Source organism: Eleutherodactylus coqui, chromosome 13 (assembly GCF_035609145.1).
Source record: "Eleutherodactylus coqui strain aEleCoq1 chromosome 13, aEleCoq1.hap1, whole genome shotgun sequence".
NCBI classification, from domain to species: domain Eukaryota; kingdom Metazoa; phylum Chordata; class Amphibia; order Anura; family Eleutherodactylidae; genus Eleutherodactylus; species Eleutherodactylus coqui.
The window spans coordinates 72,813,353-72,831,778 of NC_089849.1; the positions used below are offsets into that span (position 1 = coordinate 72,813,353).

The 18,426-nt window shown below is 44.6% G+C and overlaps 1 protein-coding gene across 6 annotated transcripts in view; it reads left to right on the forward strand.

Moving 5' to 3' along the window:
* The window catches only part of CACNA1G (calcium voltage-gated channel subunit alpha1 G), a 179,977-nt gene that overhangs the window by 150,635 nt on the left and 10,916 nt on the right, over positions 1-18,426 (forward strand). For 5 of the 6 annotated variants that reach the window (XM_066586608.1, XM_066586607.1, XM_066586610.1 and 2 more), the window contains one exon: positions 9,949-10,074. The exons of the other annotated variant lie outside the window; for it this stretch is intronic. In XM_066586608.1, the coding sequence (XP_066442705.1) occupies positions 9,949-10,074 (126 nt within the window). The remainder of the gene's footprint in view (positions 1-9,948; positions 10,075-18,426) is intronic. 6 annotated transcript variants of the gene reach the window in all.

Here is an 18,426-nt window from a genome sequence, read left to right on the forward strand (position 1 = left end):
CTTTATTTTTATGACTTTTTAACTGGTAGTTCCTAAACTTGTTGACCCTTCTCCTGCCTCATCTTTGTACAATTGAGTAATCCCTTCATTGAGTGTATCAGGGACAAAAGCTAGTATGACAACAGCATAGGACTGATTTTCCCTAGGGTGGCATAAACTTGCTGTCAAAGTCTGGCTTATGGTGTTGCATACTATGTTTTCTATCTTTTGGTTACATTTATTGCATAGTTACCAGTATGGCATGTACCAATTAAACAATAGAGTTCAAACTAAAGCATAACCAGTCAAAAATGAACGCTAAGGCCTTCCTCACACAGGCGTTTGCAGAAATGCAGCATTTTTCAACGCTGCATTTATTGCGGTTTCAGCAGCGGTCATGCTGAAAACGCAGCCAAGGATGCTGAAAAAAATAATTAATACTCCCCTAGCTGGCGCTGTCCAGATCCCTGCCGCTGCTCTCAGGAGCTCCCGTCATCGCCAACAGAGGATCTTTTGCTAGTTACAGTGTTTGAAGACTCTGCCTCTACCAAGAGGTTGCTCTGATTGGCTGAGCCCGCTGAGTGTCAGCAGGCTCAGCCAATCATGGCCAGTGCTGGATGCACCAATCACAGCCATTCATTAAATGTCTGCGATTGGTGCATCGAGCGTCGGCTCTCATTGGCGGAGACGGCGCTCCTGAACCAATCAGAGCAATCTCTCGCTGCGAGGTGGGGATTTGTCGGCTTGGCAAGTGCCCGGCAGCATGCCCAGAGCGACAGGGACCCCAACGGTGCCAGATAGGTGAGTATTCCTTTCTTTTTAGGTAGTGCAGCTAGCGCTTGCGTTTAGCGCTGCCAAAAACGTGATACCAAGCTGTGCCATGTTTTCAGCAGTGCTGAAATCGCTGCCCATTTATTTCAATGGGTGACGCAAGGCTGAAAGCGGTCAACGGTCACAGCCCCCTTAAAATGAATGGGAGAATTGTACAGTGATTAAGCACAGCACTGAAAAGGCAGCGCTAAACGCTGTACAAAAACATCTGTGTGAGGCAGGCCTAATACTACTAAAAGTAGTCTAAATGCAAGCATGTAGCTATTTATTCTAGTGGAACGTAAAATAAAACTTCACAGGCAACTGTTGATGATTTGTTTTCATTGATTAAGAAAAAATAAATAGGGGGAAATTTACTAAGCCTGGCATTTGTGACGCCAGACTTAGTCAGACTTTCCCCAGAGCACAGTTCAACGTCTAAGAAATGTACGCCGGGTCCGACATGGTAAAAATTTCTGCCATAATTTACACAAGTTTCTAGCGGAAATTGTACATAAGTCTGTAAGAGTTTGGTGGCCACGCCCCCTGCAAAAGCCCCGCCTAGTTTTTTGAAAAGTGGCGGGGTTGTAAAGGTAATAAATCACCAATTTTTGTGCAAATATGACTATGCACAAAAATTAGCAACTTTTTTACGTCAAAAAGTGGCATAAAAGACTTCAGAAATGTGCATAATAGTTTGGTAGCCAGTAGAGTGAAATGTTATCGCTCTCAGTAAAAGAAACAAAGTAATTTTGTAGATATGATATCTACTTATATATATATTTTGTAGATGGTTTTTGTATATACTATATATTTTGTAGATGGTTAACAAAAAGAAATGATATTACGGCAAGCTTTCAAATCTACTTAGGATTCTTCACCCAGCTTCTAACAAATTTGATTTGAAGAATCATATATATACTTGCACATAAAAGGACAGAGACATGGTGCGATTAATGTGCATTGAAAACAATAACAAGTGTGTGCAGCCACTACACAAAACTCCTGGGCCATGCAGGAGGAGAGAGACTCTAAAAACTAACCCTAAATCACACATGAAGCCAACAATGTTTGCTGTTCAGCTTACATTTGTTATAGAGGTCTAGTTACAAGACCTTGTACCTCCCTTTCTGACTCTTTGCCCTCTGGCCCTGGTGGGCTCATCAAGGCATCGGGTGGTGGGAGTTCATGGGGCTTTTCATATATGTTATGTTGAGGATATTCATTTTCTTGCCGCCTTTTAAATGCTTACCAGAGATCTTACAGATGACCACAATTCTGTCATCACCGGCTGTTTCAAAGAATGTCCAGGCTGCACAAGTCCCGTCAGCAGACCCAACTGTGGACCTGAGGTTGTTTCTGTTGCTGCGACTATCAGTGGCTCATTGTGGCAGTATGGCTCTTGTTTTTCTGCAACACCCTACTCCAGGATTTGCCAGTGTGCTGCCCTGTAATATCTGCCTCTTCCTTCTCCCCCTTTGAGCTGCTTATCCATGTTAGATGAAGAACTTCATGCTCTTACAACTCATTCTGCTTTTCATCCTCCTTCTTTTCCTAAGTGGACTCTATGTAACAGTGAGCACCGGGAGTTGGAACCTCTGTGTCCGCATTCCTGAGTACACATTGCTGACTGCGCTCATTGACCCATGCTCATCTTCCTCTTCGGAGGAAAAAAATGGTTGAGCATTAGCACATTCAATGTCTTTGTCTTCTCATGTGTTTGGACTGCCCCGTTGACATCCATGACATTGAAGGATCAAACAGCTCCTCAGATTGATCCATGTGGGCTGATTCAGAATGTGTGGGGGATTTGGCATGGGGTGACATAGACAGGTGATGCTCATAGCCGACTGGTGCAGACTGAGAGCTGTGTGCCTGCGACTGGGAGGAAGAGGAGGTGGTGGTAGCTGAGGCTTGCGGTGTCATCTACTCTATGACCTGTTCTGCGTGCTGCAGATGTAACACATGAGGAATGGCAGCAAGCTTGCCTTGCCTCCTGCAGAACACAGAGCTGTTGCTTCAGTGGGAGCACCTTGAAGTGTCAAATTAGCCCGTTCTCCTTATTATTGTATCTTGTCACCACCAGGAAGTAGGGGTGGAGACAAGATTGACAGGGCGGTGATGCTCCCTCTTCCTAATTGGCTGCCAGCTGCCTCCCCTTCCTCGGCTTCACAGGTCCCGCAAGTCACTGAGAATGTTGTCCGGGCGGCCGTGAAGGAAGATACTTTGGCAGGAAAGCTACTCAGCTCCCCATCTGCCTCTCGCCCCTGGGGCGACGGTGATTGGTGCTGAAGGTAGAGGAGGCAGGGGAGCAGTACCAGACACCGGCCTCCTATCTCCCCTTTACTGGCCCCGCTGTCACTCTCCCCGGCGGCTGTAGTCTCCTACCTCTGTTCCCCTTACCAGCCCCGCAGTTACTCTCCCCGGCGTGGATGGAGGTGATTGGCCACTGAGCTCCTGAAGCAGTGGGGCTACTGCCACTGGCATAAACAGGTGGGGGCTGAGGAGGGAGCGCGCAGGGAGGCTTCAGTGAAGGGGAGTAGCTGAGCTCTGCTGCATCAGCGCTCCCCTGTCACAGCAGTAACAGAGACACACAGAAGCCACAATACACAGCTGTGGGTGGCAGGAGATGAAAGGGGGATGCCTGCTCTGGGGACACTGATAACAGCAGTGTCTGTATGCATTTTTGCCTGCCCTGCAGGGTTAGGGTTAGTTTTCATGTTAGGCTTAGATTATTACCTCTAAAGGCTTCCATGTTACACCTGTAACATGAGAGCATTTACAGCAAATAATCTAAGCCTAACAGGAAAACTAACCCTAACCTTCCAGGGCAGGCAAAAATCCATACAGACTCTGTTAGGACCTTCACGATTTCAGCCAATCAGGAGCTAGGGACATGACAGGGGTGTTCCTCCATGCAAGCCCTGTCAAACCACTAGCTTCCGGTGGTGACAAGGTACAATAGTACCCCCGTTCTCTACCACCTCCACCACGTCCCCTACCCCTTGCTTTCATCAGGTTTCCTTTTCATTTTACCTTAAATTTAGGTTTTTGTTTATTTTTTAGTGCAGTTTTACGTAACTTTTCACCAAACTTGTAGTTTGCAGAAAACCGCAAAATAGTTGTTTGAGGCCTGCAAATAATTCGTAATGGCCAGATTTTTGACTTTGAACAATATCTGAGGCCTCTGACATACACTGTGTGTCTTTGCTGTTTCTGTTTGAGATTCTTTTTGCTTTTTATTCACCAAAAACCACAGACAATTAATTGGATCACAATCCCTAAGTGGCACATTATGTAAGAACAGAAAGCCGCAAAGCATAGTTTGTAACTTTGTGAACTGCCGCTGTTTTGTGCAGCATAATTTAATTAATCTCACCCAACTGTTAGCTGCAAATAATTTGTAGTGGTCAGACTAGTGCCTTTGAACAATGTTTGAGGCCACAGCGAGAGCACTGCAATATTTCCCAGGCCAAAGAATTATATGCTCTGCAAAATATCTCTCCCAATGTACAGACCATGTTTTATACAGGCACATAAATGTGGTGCAGCTTCCTTCTTTAGTCCCTCCTATACAACTCTGTTTACATTCTCTGCTAGTATGCAATCTTTCATACCAGTAGCAATATATCCCCTGCAGAATATCTCTCCCTAGAAACTAACCATGTTTTATATAAGCATATGAATGTGATGCAGGTTCTTTCTCTGGTTTCTCCAATACAACTCTGTTTAACTTCTCTGTTGATGTGCAACTTTTACACCAGCAGCAATATATCCTCTGCAGAGTATGTCCTCCAAAAAACAGATCACATTTTATATATGCATGTAAACATGATGCAGCTTCTCTGTCCTGTGCTCATCTGCAAAATGGGAACTGGTTACACTGTGCCTATGTTGTATATAGCTAGGTCATGTAATGCAGGCATGCATTCAAACCGCTGCCCAGGTAGGAAATTTCAAGCGTTGATCCAGGAATTATTCTGACTGCTATTATGCGATCAAGAGGGAATTTCCCTTCCCCCCCCCCTCCATGAATGGGCTAGGTTGGCTTCAGCTTCATTGTTTTCTCTTTGCCTTCCTCTGAATCATCGGTGGAGAGAGGGGGCAGGCTGAACTGGATGGACATTGTCTCCTTTCAACCTAGTATACTATGTTACATACGTAAGATGGAGGACACATTTGGTGACATCATCAAGTGCCCAGGTGGCTTATTGGCTGGACTCTGACCTCTGTAGCAGGTATTTTTCCCAATTTTCACCAAAAATTGATTCAGATATACCCAATCTTATTTTTGCAGAAACCGGTGTGATTTTTCCACCTGGCCAATGAAGATGAGCAACACTAGTTATAAATTTATATTTTCACACTCTTCTGTCTTTTTGGCATTTAAAGATGCCTTTTAATATAACAAGCCTCACATTCTATTCTGTGTCTTAGGCTTAAAAAAATGCTGGGCCACAGGTAGCTCGGTCGTTCTTTCTTTAATTGTGTGGTGATGAGATCTCGTCCTTGCTTTAAGTTTTCATCTTGTTTCTTTCGGACATTGAGTACACAGAATCAAGTATACAACGCTGGATGTAGAGCATGTGAATCTCCCAGGAATCTTGTAGTCCTGCTGTGTGTTTGGGATTTGTATCTTGTCTCTGGTCAGTATATGTGAGCAGCTTTTGGAGCCAAAAACCTGTTGACATATACTGACCATAGACAGTTTCGAAAGCTTGCTGTTGGTTGGCTTCTACATCTGCAGCCGGAGGTTCCATCACAAATCCGGCTCAAAATACCGGAAGAAAAAGCGCTGCACGCAACAATTTTTCTTCCAAAAGCCGGGTACCTGAACGGACCTCATTATAGTCAATGGGGCCTGTTCTGTTCCTTCCTGGGATGCAGTTATTTGACTGCAGGGATCCCCTTTTCCTGCCCCCCCCCAAACAGAGCAGGAAAGCGGAAACCCCAGCGCATGTGTAAAACTACCCTAACACCCTCTCTTTTTGTTAGCCATTCAAAGGTATCATATCTACAAGATTACTTTGTATCTCTTACTAAAAGCAATAATATTTTATGGGTTAAGAAAAAACATGGACCTCAAGGGTTGTTGGTCCGAGTAACAATGGGTGGTAGTATTGGCCTTTCTGGACTTCAGAGAGATAATGGAATGGTTTATATAATGGTCAGTCAGCACATTATCACAAAAAAATCTTCTCTCATAATTATTTATAGTCTTCGAATATAGACCTAAATACGGCATATAGAAGAGATCTGTTTATCCTTAAGTCGGACTGGTGAGGTCTCTGTAGGAAGAATGAGATAAATCCTAACAAAGACCATGTGCCTACAGAACAAATACACTGTAATTATTATAATTCTGAGATGAAGCTATGAACTTGTCATTAATGTATAGCTTGTAACTAGGGTGTGCCAACCGGAATTTTTCTTTTTGCTATACAACTTAACATAAAAAAAATCACGGACCACCAACTTTTTTATGGGCACATTGGAAAACTATAATGAAGGATATAAATTCATGTCTATACATGTCTATAGCTCAATATTCTAATAAGCTAGTGAAATGAAGATAACTGCAGTCACAACGACCTTGTCGCGTACCACCAGCCTCAAAAAAAAGCAAAAACAACTATTTTTTTTCATGTCACTGAAAAATAGTTTTCTACTATGGTCCCAAAAAGACGTTGGTCCATCCAACCTATTTTTCCGCAATGTTGATCAGAATCTATTTTAGACAAATGCCAACTGCCTAATTGTAGAGAAAGTCCTTCCCAAATGCAAATGTGGAAGACAGAATGAATCCCTCCATCAATGATCCAACTCAGTACCCATAACTTGGTGGATTATCTCTTTAAGATACCCTTCTTGAACTCTTTTAATTACTACTTCCAATGGCGGAGAGTTTCATTGCCTCACTGCTCATCTTTCCTCGAATTCTAGAGGACATCTTCTTATCATGGTTACCGGCCTAGGTATAAATACAATGGATCGTTAAAGACAGATTCCTTTTTTGCCCACTAATATTTTGTGTTTTTTGTACTTTCCCTCCAGACATGGATATTGATCCCTACTAGAGATGAGCGAACCTACTCGGCCACGCCCCTTTTTCGCCCGGGCGCCGCGATTTTCGAGTACTTCCGTACTCGGGCGAAAAGATTCGGGGGGCGCCGTGGGTGAGCGGAGGGTTGCAGCAGGAAGTGGAGGGGAGAGGGAGAGAGAGAGGGCTCCCCCCTGTTCCCCGCTGCTACCCCCGCTCCGCCACGCCTCCCCCCGCCCCCCGAATCTTTTCACCCATGTACGGAAGTACTCGAAAATCGCGGTGCTCGATCGAGTAATTACTGGAAACGAGTATATTCGCTCATCTCTAATCCCTACTATTTTTTCTCCCACAGTTCTTACAACAATCCTTTACTCTCTCTTTAGGTTGCACGAACTGAATCAGAGGGACATCTGAAAGTGAGATGATGCATCGTATGGGTTGACTTGTGTTTGTTTCTTGTCGTTCAGTGTATCTCAGTGAGAGTATCGCTGTTCAGACGTAGCTTCTGTCATTGTTTATCGCAGTAGAGGTTTTATTTTGGTGAATTGCTGCTATGCAATGGTTAAATTATCATGCAATTTATCCAGTCACCAGTGGGAAAGCTATTCAGGCCGCTTCATTAAATAAATGGACGCAGATGACCAGGGAGATTTCTGTGCCTTGTCTATATATATTAATATCGACATAAAGGGTAATCGCCTCTCAGCCTTATAAACTAAGTGACGGGGTTCAAAGGTGAGTAGTGTTTCGTACTCACAGATCCTCTATTCCAGACCTGTGTCTTCATGAATTTGGTGCACACAGAAAGTGACTCTTCTCCCATAGAGACGAATAATCACTTTTTGTGCACACCCCAACTTCACGGAGTGTCCAGTGAGCGCTTGAATGGGGTGTCCAATGAGCAAACACCACTCCCTGTTCTCTCAACTTTAAGCCCCATAACGTAGTTGATTCGGCTCAGAGGGGATGACAGGTTCCCTATAAGTTTGAGTTTCTTGTATAGTTGGGAAGCTACTAGCTACTGTATGTCTGCTTGCTCTTACTGTTTTATGTGACTGTGGTGGAATAGTTACGTGATGGGTAATACTTTTTTACAACCACTGCATTCCCTATGGTATGTTCACATGTCCGTGTTTTACAGGTGCATGCCTGCAAAGATAGGACATGCGTGCACCATAGGGAATGCACGCATTGTTTTCAATGGAGCCGCTGCTGCTGCCGGCGGCTCCATTGAAGGCAATGGTCTGCCGACACCACTGAAGTGATTTTCAGAGAAGAGCTTTAAATATAAGCTCTTCCCTGAAAAACAAGCCAAACTAGTGTGTCACAGATGTGACTGATCGCTTTCAGGCCACTGGCTGCTGCTGCAACCTATCAGCACTACAAGTTGACAAAGGGAGCTCCCTTTGTCAAACCACTTTGGTGCCATAGCTGTATTAACCATAATATTTCAGGGGATAAGCAGCCATGATCAGAGTTATTTCTGATCCTGGACACTACAGCAGCAAGTAACATTCAGCACCCACTATGATGGCATAGGGATAGCTTCTGTGGCAACAGCATCTCGGCAAGAAAATACTGGCAAGGTTCACAGGAATTACAAATTTACCGCAATGTACCATTACATTACAGGGTGGGAAGGAGTTTACCAAATATGATGTGAGAAGAGCTTAACTTCAAAGTGGAGCTTATTCTTTCATCATGTCAATAGGCCTCTCTTTAGCCAAGCCAGAAACCTGCTGCCCTCTGATGAGGGGCAAACACCCCAAAACAGCTGTCTGTGCATGGTTGTCTTCTCCTTCTGAAGAAGATTCGGCCTTTGGCTCACAATTCCCAGTCATTGTTACAAGGCTTGTTAAAAAGTCTGACATTGACTTGAAGGAATGCTGCCTTCCAATAGGTGGCGATTTAGAGGTATTGTTCCATTTGCATATTTCCTAGAGGAGCATGGGTGGACTTATAAGTCTCCTCGAAACTTCTAGGTGCTCTCCCTAAGTAGAAATGATACCCCTCCTGACCCATAGAAAAGACGACAATGGTAAAAATCACTGGTCTAAACTTGGACCCCGTAATTTGTAAAACAGAAGAGCACTCAAGGCATTGGTACTGCTAATAGGTTTTTGTTACCGTAACATAATGAAACGTTATATTCTGCAAACTGGTTATGCCAGAGCTCATGGACTCCACCAGTATGATTAAATCTGTGACATTTTGAAGCATCATTTTTGGATGGGTCTTCTCTTTTATTAACATTGCAGACACTTGACTGTTATCCTTGAAAATAGTCGCCCCCTCCACTGTCAGATAGATGACAGTCTGAACAAAGGATCTACCTGAAGAGATACAACATAACTGATCCTTTTTCCACCTGGTGACCGATTTGGCATTTGCTCATACAGATTAGATTGTTGGTGGGATCCACCATTAAATTAATCTGTATGGCCAACTTTAGAACTTTATACCCTAACTCATTATAATGCTGTTGCTGTTTAAGCAGTTTCCTAATAAGGAACCTCTAAAGATGTCAGTACTAGAGATGAGCGAGCATACTCGCTAAGGGCAATTGCTCGATCGAGCATTGCCCTTAGCGAGTACCTGCCCGCTCGGAAGAAAAGATTCGGCTGCCGGCGGCGGGGGAGAGCGGGGAGGAACGGAGGGGAAATCTCGCTCCCTCTCTCCCCCCGCTCCCCCCTGCTCATGGCCGCAACTCACCTGTCACACGTGCCGGCAGCCGAACCTTTTCTCCCGAGCGGGGAGATACTCGCTAAGGACAATGCTCGATCGAGCAATTGTCCTTAACGAGTATACTCGCTCATCTCTAGTCAGTACCATTCAATATAAAAGTGCACACACCTTATTATATTAGAGCTATACCACTTCCATCACTGCTTTTGCTTGTGATTTACATGCTATTGTGTTTTTGACCTGCACCAAAGTAGTCCTGGAGAATATCAGAAACTGTAGGTAGATCTGGATGAGTAAATATAAATGTGTTCATCTCATTCATTAGTAATCCATTATTTTGTATCATGGGATCAGATTTTGTATTCAGGAGACATTTAGGTAACATTTTATTTTTGTTCTTTTCTTATTCTTGGACATTTTCCCTCATTTAGATTCCTCTAGCGGAGATGGAAGGACTATCCATGACTTCAGATATTATGTCCGAAAAGTCCTGGTCCTTAGCCCTAACGGACGACTCACTGCCAGATGACATCGTGTTTAGCTTTCTCGAACCAAAAGTATCGATATTTATTTCTATCATTTTCAGACTTATGCTCAAAATAAATCACAGATTTCTAAAGATCTGCTTCACTTCATTTTGGACAAAAAAAATACATTTCACAGGGACCCCTGAGCTTAATTGCCCTACTGCAACTTGTCTTGAAGGCTATGAACACATTGGGGGGGGGCAGTTGTTTTTGCACCTAAATGCTTGTATTTGAGCTGCATTTTCGCAATAGGAGTTGATTAAAAATTAGAGATGAGCGAGCATACTCGCTAAGGGCAATTACTCGATCGAGCATTGCCCTTGGCGAGTACCTGCCCGCTCGGAAGAAAAGGTTCGGCTGCCGGAGGCGGGCGGGGAGCGGCGGGGGAGAGCAGGGAGGAACAGAGGGCAGATCTCTCTCTCCCCCCCCCCCCCGCTCCCCCCTGCTCACTGCCGCAACTCACCTCTCACCCGCGACGGCAGCCAAACCTTTTCTTCCAAGCGGGGAGGTACTCGCTAAGGACAATGCTCGATCGAGTAATTGTACTTAGCGAGTATGCTCGCTCATCTCTATAAAAATGTTGCACTATTTGTCTTCTGCAGCTTCTATATATCACTTTATGTAAAGACTGCAGTCTAACAGTGGCTTTGCACAGGACTGATTTTCAGGTGCTTCATCCCAAGGCTTATTGCTCCCGTGCTTTTACGCTGCAGCAATAGTGGTTCAGTGAGTGGAGGCAAAGCATGCCGGAGATCTCTTCCAGCCGGCCACCTCCATGCAAGATGAACAACAGTCTATTTACACCGAGGGAGAACTTGCTCACTTGTCAGTTTGTTTCACTGAGCTGAAACAAAGTGACTACTGAGTGATTTCTCGCTCAGCACCCTGTTAAATTTTGTGATTACACGGGACAGCTATCACTGAAAATTGCTCATTTGTGTGATTTTTCGGCTGATGGTTGTCCCGTGTAAAGCCACCATAAGTCTTAATAGGAGATCTCTTAGTGAGCTGGACTGACGGCTCGGTTTTCAGGCTTTATTGCTCCTCTTCTGCACTTTTTACTAGCTGATTTATGACCACAGCAAAGATATACTTTGTTGCGGTCATATATTAGCTGATATGAAAGTGCAGAAGAGGAGAGAACAGAGGGAAACCAAGTCTTCAGTCCAACTTCACTGACAGATCTCCTGAGACTTAGGCCGGCCGCACACGACTGGGTTGGATTCCGGATCCCTACACTGGAATCTGATCCTGTGCCCAGCGGGTGAACCCGCATAACTGCGTTCTTTTTCTATACTGCGTATGGTCAGGATGGCTCGCCGTCGGAACATGTGCAGTACAGATTTTCCCGCGCCATGACATGGAATCTGCGACCTTTATGCAATGTTAATTGCGGAGGGGCTGCGGGTCAGACAGCTTGCATTGACTTCACACACAAATAGAGCATGCAGCGATTTTTCCTCAATGCAGGAAAAAAGCGCTTTTCCATAGCTAGTACTGATGGTTTTTTCTGCAGAATCCGGGGGCGGATGCCCGCCCCGGAGTCTGCTATGCAAATATGCCGGCTTAGGCTGGCTTCACACGAACAAGATTCTCGCGCAAGATTTGTGCGTTGCGAGATGAGACATGCACATGAGCGTTTTTTTACCGCACCGCGATACGGACAAAAATCGGGGCATGCCCTATCTTTGGACATCCCCTCGTATTGCCCAATATTTTCAATGGGGCTGGCAGTAGCATAGCACCACGTGCTAGTCGCACGCAAGTGCGATGCTAAGCAAGCTCCTCCCTTTGAAAACAATTGGCGATGCTATGGCACGCCCAAAGATCGCTACTTCCCCAAAGTAATGCAAGGTGGTTTTGATAGAACACCTTGCATCTTCGAGGAAACCGCATGTGATTCAAAGCCTGATTTCGCACAAGACCGTGTGAAGCCAGCCTTAGGCTACATTCACCTGAGCGCAAATCTCGAGTGAGTTTTGTGTGTTGTGAGGTGCACAAAACTCACCCAAATATGAACTCCATTGAATGGAGTCATACACATGAGCGATGCTGCGAGGTAAAAAAAAAAAAAAAAACGCTGCATGTTCCATTTTTCGCATTCTGTCTGAACACAACGCCCATTGTTTTCAATGTGACAGTCATACACATTGTATGCTGTGCGATGTGCATGAGACTGCGATGTGATGCTTCCCATTGAAATCAATGGGGAAACACTTGCTGATCCTCCGATGCTCGTGAAACAAGCGCCGAAGGATCGCAATTTCGCAGTAGTGATGTGAGGTGCTTTTGCATAAAAAACGCCTCACTTCCGTGGGTAAAACTCACATTGACAAACGCGATATAGTGCTCGCCCGTGAGAATGTATCCTTAGGCTGCAGTGTCTATGTACAGTGATATGTAGAAGCTGCAGAAGAGAAACTGTGCACATTTTTTAATCAAACCCTATTGCAAAGCAGATTGACACCCTAAAATACATGCATTTAAGTGAAAAAAATTGCCTCCTTAAGGTGTTCATCGCTTTTAATGGTGTATTATACTTTTAGCACATAAAGGTTATTCATTATGTAATCAAGTTATACAATTTTCCTAAATATTTTCTCTTATCATCGTTTCCCAATTTTCAGATCTCTGCTTAGGGTCATTTAGTGGGACCCCTCATTGCTTTCTTTCATTGGATACAGTCTGTCCTGGCTAGGTAAACACAGGTACAAGGTTCCCTTTGAATGACAGAGAGCAGAGATCTTGAAAATCATGAGGAATGTATACAGAAAGTATATTGGGAGGTCGTATAACTGTACATACAATGAATAACCTTTATTTGCTGAAGCTGTAATACCTCTTCAAAGAGTAACCACCGTTTCAGAAAACTGATATGTCAGAAGTTTTGATTAGTAGGGATTAGAGATGAGCGAGCGTACTGGCTAAGGCAAACTACTCGAGCGAATAGTGCCTTATGCAAGTACCTGCCCGGTCGTCTCAAAAGATTCGGGTGCCAGCGGGGGGTGAGCGGTAAGTTGCGGGAGTGAGCAGGGAGGAGCGGGGGGGAGGGATCCCACCCCCCCCCCGTTCCTCCCTGCTCTCCCCCGCCGCTCCCCGCCCCCTGTCGGCACCCAAATCTTTTGAGACGAGCGGGCAGGTACTCGCATAAGGCACTACTCGCTGGAGTATTTGCCCTTAGCGAGTACGCTCGCTCATCTCTAGTAGGGATCCAAGACACTCACAAATCGCTTAAGCAAAGGAGCAGAAATACTCAGCTGAGCAATATACCCCTTCGGGTGTGTCAGCTGTACTCATAGAGGCAATGCTAACAGGGTGCGGACTTATACACTTTCTACAGATCCATACACCGCTGTGCTTGGCATGTCAGAAGTTTTCTAAAATGTTAATTACAGTTTAAACCATAAAAAAAATATTTTTCTGTGACCTAGAAGTTAGAGAACTATAGTAATATGTAAGTGTTGGAGGGGGTCTTCCAGGAAAATATAAGGTCTGTGGCCATAGTGGGATGATAAAAAGTTTTTAATATACTTAAGCCATATCTACATGGCAGATTTTGCCATGTATTTGATATGAATTCACATCGATTCCATGCTGACTCTGTGCAGGTTCAACATTAAAGAGGTTGTCCAATTGGAAACTATAGATGGCATGTGCTCAGGATAGGTCATCCATAGTAGATCGGCAGGGGTCCGTCACCAGGGATGCTGCCCAACAATTGTTCTCTGGGCCAGTGTACTGAACTGACTTCTGCAGGAATTTGCCTGCAATACCAAACCAGGCCACTGCAGTGCGAACGGAGCTGTCAGCCTTCTGCAGAAATCTTCAATGCACAAGCATACTGGCCTGGCAAACCGCTGATTGGCAGGGTTCCTAGGTGACAGACCACTGCTGATCTACTGTTTATGCCTATCCTGAGGATAGGCCATCATTAATTTACAACCCCTTTAAATCCACAGTGAAATTTGTATCCACAATGGCTATATTTTGAACAGAAAATACTTGACATCACTGTAAAGAACGAAGAAGTGACATGTCATTTCTTGATGTGGCTTCCACATCAGGAAATCCACCTGTGGATCCATATTAGGCCTCGTTCACACGGGAGATATCACATCACTGGTCCGTGCGATAGTGCTGCGGTTTCTCGCGGTGATATCGTGATTTGGTAGCGCTACAAAGTCTCATGTGGTGCTACAAAGATTTTCGGGGGGGATAAGCCCTAACCCGAAAATAAGCCCTAGTTGCGCCCGTCTGACAGCGTTTCTAAGGTGATATATACTTACTTTTTATTTTTTCTGCAGCTAGGGCTTAGGTTATGGCTTTGGCAGTTGGATTTCCTACTGTCAAAGTTGCATAGTACCGTACAAAAATCGTGTTTGCATGCGATGCACAGAGAGGAAGGCTCCATAGGGAAACATGGGCTACAAAACCTCACAAGTCTCGTGCATATCGCTGGACCCGCAAAATTTTCGTGTCGGGATGTCGCTTGCTACAAAACATCACAAATGTGAATTAACCCATAGGAAAGCACGGGCTGCACATACATGCGATTTGTAGCATTGTAGAAACGCAATTTTGTCGCCCGTGTAAAGCGGGCCTTAAGAACACGTGCAAATTTGCGGTTTTCTGTCCCGGATTAAGGAGGTGAATACACATAAGATTGTTCCAACGGGATTCCGCCGTCTGAACATAGCCTTACCCTCAGGTTCCTTTCATGCGGCAGTATTCTGGTCAGTGTTTTGCATCAGTATTAGTAAGGCAAAACCAAGTATGGAACCTACAGAGAAACAGCATCATGGAAAGATTAGCATCTCTCCTGTGCCTTGGATCCACTCCTGGTTATACCTAAGTAAGGCTGCTTTCACACCTACGTTGGGGCTCAATTCAGGATTTTTGTCTTACTGCTCCATTTTTAACCCTTTCCAATCCGCTATCTGACGTCTGAAGACATTATGATTTAAGGCTGTACAGCTTGGATATTGGAAGACATCCATCGGGGTTCTCTTACTGTATATTACCAACCTCTCTGCTGTCGGAGCCTATCCAATGTGTCACCTCATGCAGTACTGGCTTTAGCCTGCAGATAGCGGTGTTGTGTAACGGCAGAAAAAGAGTAAGCCCCCTAGGAAAATCAGGATACAAATTGGATTGGAAAGGGTTAAAGGAGAGATACTGAAATAAAACTACTGAAAAAATGGATCCACTTATATCCCCACTGATTTCAATGAGTTTTCAAAAAAATTGAAAGTAAACAGAAATGCTTTTATTTGCTTTTGCTGTGTTTTTAGACGGGAAAATAGCGTAGTCTGTGATATTTTTCTGTCAAAACAAAAAAAAAATGGAAAGACAGAATAGAAGCAAACTGAAGCCTTTCCGTTTGTTTTCCCTTTTTTGAAACCCCATTGAAATCATTGGATCCGTTTTTTTCACTTTTTCATCGTATTTCAGTTTCTCTCCTTCAAAAACAGAACAGAGAGATAAAAATCCTAAAGTGACCCTAATGGCTTATCCAGACGACCGTATATCGGCCGCATATTCACGCCCAGCCGATATACGGCGTCTCTCTCTGCAGGGGGAGCTAGCTGGAAGAGCCAGGAGCAGTGCGCTCAGCTCCCGCCCCCTCCCCACCCCCTCTCCGCCCCTCTGCACTATTTGCAATGAGGGGAGGTGGGACGGGGGCAGAGCTAATTCCCGAAACTTAGCGCCACCACTCCCCGCCCCCTCTCATTGCAAATAGTGCCGTGAGGCAGAGATGGGGTGGAGAGGAGGCGGGAGCTCAGTTCCTGCCCCTGGCTCTTCCAGCCGCCTCCCCCTGCAGAGAGAGACGCCGTATATCAGCCAGCCTGAATACCCGGCATATATACGGTTGTCTGAATAAGCCCTAAGACAGGTGTGAGAGGCTAAGGCTCCGACCCACTTGTGTTTTTTTAACACGAATGTCAACGAAACGTTCTAATGTTAAAAAAGCATCGCACAAAAATTGCAGAGCACAAACTCGTGATGCTCTTTTAACATTAGAAAGTCCCATTGACATTCGCGTTACAAAATAAAGCGTTAATGCAGCGTTAAAAAAAACACAAGTGGGTCGGAGCCCTAATACTGATGCAAAATATTGATCAACATACCACTGTGTGAAAGTGACCTTATTAGTCCCTCTGTGCTCCTGCGCCGCTGCCTGCTGACCCCTGCAGATTGACAGGCAGTGGTGATACTGAAATGATGAAGAATTTCTAAGTTACGTATATTGACAAGATTATTATTTATAATAGTGGCCATATAATAGTTTAGTGGCCATAAACCATCAAGGGTATATGTTAAGGCGTGGTGGAAAATGACAATAGCATAAACATTTTGCTGCATATTTGCTGTGGATTTCATCAATTGCATTACAGTGGATTCGGAAAAAAAAACAGATTTTGATTCCAGAAACAGCACCTCTCTTGTCCATGGACTGTGTCTGGTATTGCAGGTAAGTCCCATAGAAGTGGCCGTACCACACAAGCCCAAGGACAGGAGTGGTGCTGCTTCTTGCAATGAAAAAAATCTGACTTTTTCTCAACTTCTTTAAAGGGACACTGTCAGCTTCCAATAGCACTATGAACTAAGTGATCGGGGTCACCATTGGGTGAATATAAAAAATATACTCCTTGGCACCCAGTCACCTTACTAAAACAGCGCCATAACTTAGTTCATGATGCCATTGGGTCAGGGGTGTAACTAAAGGCTCAGCGGCCCTGATGCAAAAGGTATGCTGCCCCCCCCCCCCCTCTATCTGTATCTGTACCCATACCCATACCTAAACCATGCTGCACAGAGACATAACTTGAAGCTTCTGGGCCCCAATGCAAAACCTGTAACAAGGCCCCCAACTATAATGCTTTATTCATAGTACTGGGCTCCCTATATGGAGAAGAGAGGCCTTATGGGCCCCCTAAGGCTCCTGGGCCCGGGTGCAACCGCATCCCCTGCACCCTCTATAGTTACGCCCCTGTATTGGGTGCTGACAGCGTCCCTTTAACAGACACAAACAACCTCTTTACACGTACTTATTATCATTATAGTATAAAAAGATGTTTTTAAGGAAGACTACACCCATAAAATACCATCCGCTCTGAATGCTTCCATATGAAATTGAAGGCAAAAGGATATAGCGTAGGGCCCAATGTGTGGCATATGCTGTGATACGGCCGTTACCATCAAGCTCACATATATAGTTTGTCATTCTGAATGTTCATGGTATGTTTTTCTTTTACCCCGAATCATAGTTCTTCATTTTTATTTCATTCCCATTCATTAACGAACATAATTCTAAACACATTATAGTTATAGCTGATCTTTATATACACCCCAATGTCTTATTGTCATTTCTTGTGTTTCATCTCACAGTAGTAAAAATGTTTAAATGTCTCCATGTTGTTAATGTAAATCTTGGGACAGATTACAAGTTAAGCTGCTTTCATATCTGCGCCCAGGGTTCCGTTTTTCTTCCCCATTCGTAGAGCAGGAAAGGGGAATCCCCTGGCCGAATGGATCCGTCTTATAACAAAACCAAACAGCACAGAACGGATCCCATTACCCATACTGGGTTCCGTTGGGTTTCCACTCGGCAGCCCAGCATTTTTCCGGTATTTTGTGCCAGATCTGCAATGGAACCTTCACACTGAGGTTTCAGAGCAGATGCGCAGCCGGCCTTAATGTTCTATATGGCTGTAGTCTCCTAAATCACTAGCGAGGGGTGTTGTTAGAGTCTAATGCATCATGGAGGCAAGTACCGAGGCATACGCTTACCACCGAGACATCTCCTCCTCATTTTTTCGCAAACATCAGCACCTTCTGTAGCAGAAGTCTCCAACCTTTTGTACCTTGTGAGCCACATTGAACCTTGAGTGACGGTTGGGAGCCGCATTCAACTCAAAAATGTAGAAAAGACATTAAATATTTAAAAAATTACAATTTTGCAAACAATTGCTAATACATCTCTCATTGTAATGTACCATTCATATTGGCATTGTTCAATGGTTAGGAAATCATTGCAATAGCATCCGATGCCATAAAGCTTATGGCGAGCTACACAGCAAAGGGCTGCAAACCACATGTGGCTCCAGAGCCACTGGTCAGGGATCACTGTTTTTATCAATGCAAACTCACCATCCTGCTGCCCGTTTTAAGCACTGCTACTCTGATAATATTTCCAGTACTATGCCCGAAATAGTGTGCTTGCTGTTGCCACAGATACTACCATTACAGAGCTAATAGATAGCAATTATGGCAGTTGCCCAGACAAAGCAATTGTAGAGGGGTTGTGGGAGAAGAACACAGCTTGGATATCAATGTAGTGGTGTTGTCATACGGATGCAGGAGCTACACCGTCACCAGAGC